At 46.0% G+C, this 6,882-nt stretch overlaps 1 protein-coding gene across 1 annotated transcript; it reads right to left on the bottom strand.

Moving 5' to 3' along the window:
- Positions 1-2,932: 2,932 nt before the first annotated feature.
- Positions 2,933-5,474, bottom strand: LOC119115114 (piggyBac transposable element-derived protein 3-like). The gene is made up of 2 exons (XM_037239346.1): positions 5,249-5,474; positions 2,933-5,092 (listed from the first exon to the last, which is right to left on the bottom strand). Exons 1-2 carry the CDS (start codon positions 5,263-5,265, stop codon positions 4,174-4,176), a joined length of 936 nt encoding a protein of 311 aa, XP_037095241.1. The 5' UTR covers positions 5,266-5,474; the 3' UTR covers positions 2,933-4,173.
- Positions 5,475-6,882: the final 1,408 nt, after the last annotated feature.

Here is a 6,882-nt window from a genome sequence, read left to right as displayed (position 1 = left end):
GAAACGATAATGAACAAATTCTGGTACTTCTGGAAAAAGCAGAAGTAGTACAAGAAGAGGAGCCTCTAAGATGAGAAGCCAGTGGGTGTTTAATAAGAAGCACACCAAGAGAGACCATAGAGAAAGCAGCCCTGATTTAAATTCTTGTCAAACGCATGCTGGCCATACACATATTGCCTCCTAAAGCCATGTGGCTTGAGGAAATGAAGGAGCAGCTGTCATAGCCTACAAATTGAGAGACTGCTCTTAAATTTTGGGCTGCACAGGCAGATTGTCTACCTTATTGCCTTAGATCAGGGGTCTCAAACTCCAGTGCTCGGGGGCCGCATTCCTACATGTTTTCCAAGTTTCCCTCGTTAAACACACCTGATTCAAATGATCAGTTCATCCTCACGTTCTGCAGGAGCCTGATAATTGAATTAGGTGTGTTTAACAAGGGAAACTTGGAAAACATGTAGGAATGCGGCCCCCGAGGACTGGAGTTTGAGACCCCTGCCTTAGATCTTCTGGCCATGCCAGCATCTTAAGTGTATGTTGAGAGAATGCTTTGTGTTACAAACAGGATTTTAAATTAACACTCACCAAATGCAGGTTCACTTTCATTTTGGCAGGTGTTGATAAACATTCACCAGCCACTTTGGCGGGTGATGAATGAGGCAAACATGTAGGTCAGATATACTTGACCATCGAGTTTCAAGGATCAATTGGAACCGGGGCTAATATTCTGATTCTTGTAGAGTTAACATGCAAAATCTGACAAAGCTCTCTGTTTGGGTGCCTCATTCACTGATTGGCAGAAAAGGTGCACTGAGATGTTCAACTGTGCCATGGGAAATTGTCCAATATTAATGACGGAGCACATAATATTATAAATTGGATCTCCAAACCACTTCATGCAAGGCCTGTTCAGCTACTTGCTTATCATGCGTGGCTATCTAAATAGAGAATCTCGACATTTTATGTTGTGTCGGTCTGATTGTGCTGCATCATATTTGTGTGTGCGGATCAGCTGCTGTGTGTGATCGAAAGCAGTGACACTTTGATGGCCTTGGTGCGTTTGAGGAGTGATGGAAAACCCTGTGTGTAGTTCAGCGGGAGAACCTGGTTTTATTGTGCATTTAACACCAACACAAGGAACACATACGAGTTGTGTCACCTTCACTGTGATAACCACTCAGCTGTTTCCAGAACAGCAAGGGGTTTTAATACATGACTTTTTTCTCATCTTTTCTCATGTCAAAATATTTATAGAGCTAGTCGAAAACAGTAAACACATGTTGATTATTTTCTTCACAATCAATTTCAAAAGTGTATTCCTTACACTGTCTTAAAACTGTTTTTAAAAACTGTCACACCTTGCGAGGAAAAGCGGTTCAAAAAATGAATGGATGGATTTATTTTTTATTAAATTCAACTCAAATATTGCCGTCACTGAAGCACATGTATTAGTAGCTTTTTTTTTTTTAGTTTTTCCTTGCCCTTTTGGGAGCTTAAGCTCAGGGGATGCTTTGAGAATAATTGTCAATTTTTTTTTTTTTTTTCCATGTAAAGCCCTTTGAGACTGCTTGTGATTTAGGGCTATACAAATAAACTTGACTTGACTTGACATGTATTGCCAACATTTTCGCACCTAACAACTAAACGGTGGGGCAACTGCGTCCTTAATTGGAAGATTGAATTCTTAGGCAATGTATTTATTTATTATTTATTTATTCGTGCAAGATAAAGATATCTAAGCTGGTGCCTTAAATAAACAAAAGTAATTGGAAAAAAGGAATCAAATTACTAAAAGAAAAATTTGCCTGGTGTACAAGTATGTAATTCATAACATTTACAACAAAAAAGGAGCTACTCTGAGTAAGTATCCTTTAATTAGGCATTTAGAATTTACATATCAGGAACAAAACAAAAATATTCAGACAGTTTTATTCAGCCATTTGAACTTTAGACTAACAGACTAACACACAGCTGTTGTGGTGCTGCTATACCACAGATAATTGATCTTGAAAATAAACACCCACCCTGCATTGAGTTCATATCCTATGGGAAACAAACCTTTACTAGATCAAAAAGTATTTGCTGTTGGATGTCTAAAACCATTCCTACATTACTGGTGAAAATTGCCAGTCTACGAGCTCACTATGGACCTCCACTAACAGGTGCCTAGAAATGGTCATACTCAGGGCACAAGTTGAGCATATAAGCAAACTCACACTCAAATTCATGAAACATGGGTACCGGCCCATTTTCTTTGCCTCACTCTGCATCTGTTCATGAATCAGAATTCATTCTACATGACATTGCGTGGGTATTTGTTTGATGCATTTCAACCAACGCATGGAGGTTTAACATTGTGAAAGATGTCCCAAAAACAATTACTAATTCAGCCATTCCTCATCCTACTTTCAAAAGGTTCATACCACAAAGCTTGCTGAACACAGAACCTGATGCATATAATGATAATGTCACGTTTTATCAATTTTGAATTTCAACTGGAGAATGCAGCTGTACACAGTACACAGAAAAAAATTAAATAGATTATGAGCCAATAAATGAACACACACTGCACATGATATTTATGATATGATATTTATGACATCAGTGTTGGAACCAGTGACACGATGGCTTCTCAATCTCAGTTAGAAGAGATGCCCACTACCAGCAGACAGATGCCCTTCAAAACATATTTGTCGAAAGCGGGAGGTAGGGGCAGGTTCTTCTCCTAAGTTTGATGCCGGGTTATAATATTATATATTCCCGGATCTGCCCAAATTTTTATTTCTTAAAAGGTGCATATTTTCTGGGTCCTTAGGTGTCCCTAAGTACGAATATGCCGCGCTTTTTTGGTTATGACGTCGCGTACACGAAATATGCGGCATCTATATATAGACTATGGGCTGATACGTGCACAAAAATCGGAGCATTCTGACGATTTACAAGTGTAACGTGATGTAATTTATTTGAATGTTCAGAGTTAGTTGTGTTTTACACGTAACAGCTGTCTGCAACATGAAAGGGACCATTTCCGCAATTTTCAATGGGCATGCATGTGCAACGCCTCCAGTCAACGGCGGCCGTCATCCCCATCGTAAGAAAATGCCGAAGTTTCTATGAACACAAGTTGGCTTTCATAGCCGTATGTATTTGCAACAAACTTTCAGGGAAAACGGTACAAAACCACGGTACAATAAGCGCAGTGGACTGAAGATTGCGGTACCATAAACGCAGATATAAACTGTAACTCAGCAGTGATCATGTTCAGCCTTGCGCCGCCACTTCCGATCAGAAAACGGATCACGCGACCAGTGCTTCTCACACATTCTGTTCCGGCTGGTGGTAACCACGGAAACACTTCATGCACAGTGCCACGCAGCACTTGGAGCACGCACTGGACGGACGCGACTTGCAAGTCGGCAGTGCGCACTTTCGGCCTTGCTCCGCCACTTCCGGCCAGTGCTCCATGCTGTCGAAGCGGGAGTCATCAGCAACTGCGCACAGGCGCGGTCTGCCCGCTCTCCGAGCTCGAGTGACGCCTGGTGCTGCAAGCAGAGTTCGGGCCACCTCGCGTCGGAAGTCCAGCAGAGACATCCCGCCATGCTCATCCAGCTGGTGCAGCACCCATGCATTGAAGACGGCCGCGTCCAGCATCCAAGTGAATATCGGCCACCACCACTTCTTCCGGCGCATGTTGATGCGGTAGAGCCCGATGCTCTGGTCGGCGCGGTCCGTGCCGCCCATGCTGCGGTTGTACAGCTGGACAACAAATGGCTGGTCCACTGCCACCTTCTTCTTCGCTGACCAGCGTGACTTCTGCAGAGGATGCTCGGCGGCGAGGGTGGAGGCGATGGTGACCACGGCGTTATCCTTCCACCGAGTGAGCGCAATCTTGTTTGCCGTGTCGTACACGACAGACACGGCACCACGCGGCTTGCTCTTCATAGCCTTCTGATCTGTGATCGGGCAGGAGCGCGGGATGCGGTTTTCTCGGATCGTCCCCGTGCAAGCGTAGCCCCGCCTGTGCAGCTCTGCAACTAGCGGGAGGCCGGTGAAGTAGTTGTCGATGTAGACGCGTAGCGGAAATGCACGCACAGCATCGGGGAGGTCGTCCAGAAGTCGAAGGAGCGTGCCACCGCCCTTGCCGAACTTGCGTTCCACTTCAGCGGCATCTCCACTCTACCCCTGGTAGATGTCGAAGCGGAGCAGGAAGCCGTTGGTCCCACTGTTCAGGCACCAGGCCTTGAAACCGAACCGCACCGACTTGTTTCGGATTGCTTGCTTGCAGCCGTGTCTTCCAAAATATTCAATCATTGCCTCGTCCAGATCAACATTGCAGTCCATTGGATACGCCTCCCCGAACCGAGCGTTGAGGATGTCCATCATGGGACGCAGCTTTGTCATCCGGTCGCTGAGGTTCAGGTGCGCGTTGTCGGCGCAGTGAATGTAGCTGATGATCTCCTCAAACCTGTTGCGTGACATGGCCCCAGCGACGAGGGCGCACTGGAGATCTTCATCTGTGCTCCAGTAGTGTCGGCGACTGGGGAGAGAGTGGTAACCCGAGAGCAGCAAGATCCCCAACACGCGCTTCAATTCTCCGATGGTGAGCTGGAAGTTGGAGTCAGTCACCGCCGCATACTTGATGGTCTCTCGAACAAGGTGAGGATATACATCAGAAAGGAAGAAGTCCACCTTCTGAATTGCGCTCTTTCCGACGACAATCGTGGGGACGGCGAGAGGCCTGGCGTCCGGGAATTTTGTCAGGCGCTTTTTACTGTTGGTCCATTTGTAGTCCACCCCATCTTTCTGCGAGCGTTTCTTTGAGGTGGAGGCCTGTTGGGGCTCCTCTTCTTCCTCCGTGTCGCCATCATCATCTCTGATCACACGTCTGTCGGCGAGGACCGCCACGGCGGGAGCGCAAAACTGCCGTCCCGAGAGATTATCGATCGTTCCTCCGCCGTCTTCCTCGCCGCTGTCTTCGTCAGACTCCACACTGACCGCGGGGGGAGCAATGAAGATTTCATCCACAGCTGCGTCTTCATCTTCGATTGCATCGAGGACATCCAGCGCCGATTTTGTACCCATAGACGCCCATAGTCTATACATAGATGTTTTGCATAAAATAATACATGGAGGAAATACGTTAGGGCGAATAATTACTGCAATCACATAAGTCAATAACCATTATATGATAATTGTTCCCTAAAGGTTTCACCCCCCTATCTCGAGTCTATCATAATATCCCGTAGCTCACCTTTGATCATGTTCCATCGTGAATCGCAACCGTCCGGCTTCACTCACCTAGCACGACTGACTCATACACTGGGAAGATGGCGGCGATTCCGGTTTCGACAGGTCAAAGACTGATTATAACCGGATACAACCGGCACGAATGCTGGTCGGCATTTGAGGGCGACAGATGTTACGGAAATTGGAGCGTCTAAATGTAGACTATCGGCAGAAAGGGGTTTTAATCACAGACGAGTGCCACTTAAGTCTCCACATAAATATATTATTGTTGACAACCATGACCAATAATTAGTTTAACACTTTTAATTAACTTTATTTTAACAATTTTAGTTTATTGCAAGATCAACATTTACAGTGCAGATAGAATGTAGTCAACATATTTTCGGCTTTTTCAAATACATTCAAAAATAAAATAAAAATCCCAAACGACCCATCAAGTCAACAGAAGGACCTAAGGAAAGCAGGCAGGTGTAATCATTTGTCTTTGATTAGAAGCACATTTTCAATTTGGATTTCATTTTACTATGTAACTGGTGGCACGTCTGGTGGCTATGTAACCAGCGTCACGGGTGTGCTGGAACCTATCCCAGCAGTCATCGGGCAGCAGGTGGGGGACACCCTGAAATGGTTGCCAGCCAATTGCAGGGCACACAGAAATGAACAACCATCCGCACTCACCCCTACAGGCAATTTGGAGTGCTCAATCAGCCTACCATGCACGTATTTGGGATGTGGGAGGAAACTGGAGTACCTGGAGAAAACCCACGAAATGTGAGGTGGCCGCCTAGTAAAAAGGCAGATAACTAAAAATATTTTTGGTTGGCATGGCATGGGACGCTACAAACCCAGCAATTTGTATCGTAGTCATATACAAATATATAAAGTCAAACCTCGGTTTTTGAACGTCCTGGTTCTCAAACAAATCGGAATTCGAACGAAAAATTCGAAATTTTTTTGCTTCGGTTGTCGAACAAAATTCGGAGGTCGAACCTCGCGAGATGAGCCGAAAGGACCCGAGAAAACCCGACCGCGCGGCCCGGATGCCGTCTGTCTCCGTTCGTTATTGTATTTTTGTTACTTTGAGGATTGTATTAACTAGGGCTGTGGACTCGGACTCGGGGGCTCGGACTCGGTCGGACTCGGTCATTTTTGCCGGACTCGGACTCGGTGCTGATTTTGACCGAGTCCACAGAGTCCGACAATAAAAAAAATACGTTCAATTTTATTTTCATCATGCTGCTGAGAATGCGCGTAGGAATACTGTCCACAGCCCTGCTTACGATCAATGCGGCCGAGGTTGATGGCTCCACATCGACGGAGGAGGATGAGTTTGAAAAAGAACTTGACAGCATTGAGCGCCGCCGGCGTTTGTCGGCCGCCACCTCGCAAACCGACATAGATGAAGAAATTTGGGCAATGTTGGCACTTGGTCGAATGAAAGAGAGCCCATTTGTTACAGCTGATCGTTATCCGTCCGGCCTCAAGGCAGCGACTCGGACACTAACAGCAATGCCAATCAGCCAAGTCAGCGTAGAGCGCCTGTTTTCCGGTCTCAAGTTTATCATGTCTGATCAGCGCGGCGCGATGAAGGCTGACTGGTTGAGGCGATTTTGTTCCTAAGGACAAACTCAAGTCGTT

The sequence above is a fragment of the Syngnathus acus genome, chromosome 21 (genome assembly GCF_901709675.1).
Source record: "Syngnathus acus chromosome 21, fSynAcu1.2, whole genome shotgun sequence".
Classification (NCBI taxonomy): Eukaryota; Metazoa; Chordata; class Actinopteri; order Syngnathiformes; family Syngnathidae; genus Syngnathus; species Syngnathus acus.
The sequence above is the reverse complement of the archived record's forward strand: the minus strand, read 5'-3'. Positions and strand labels throughout refer to the sequence as shown.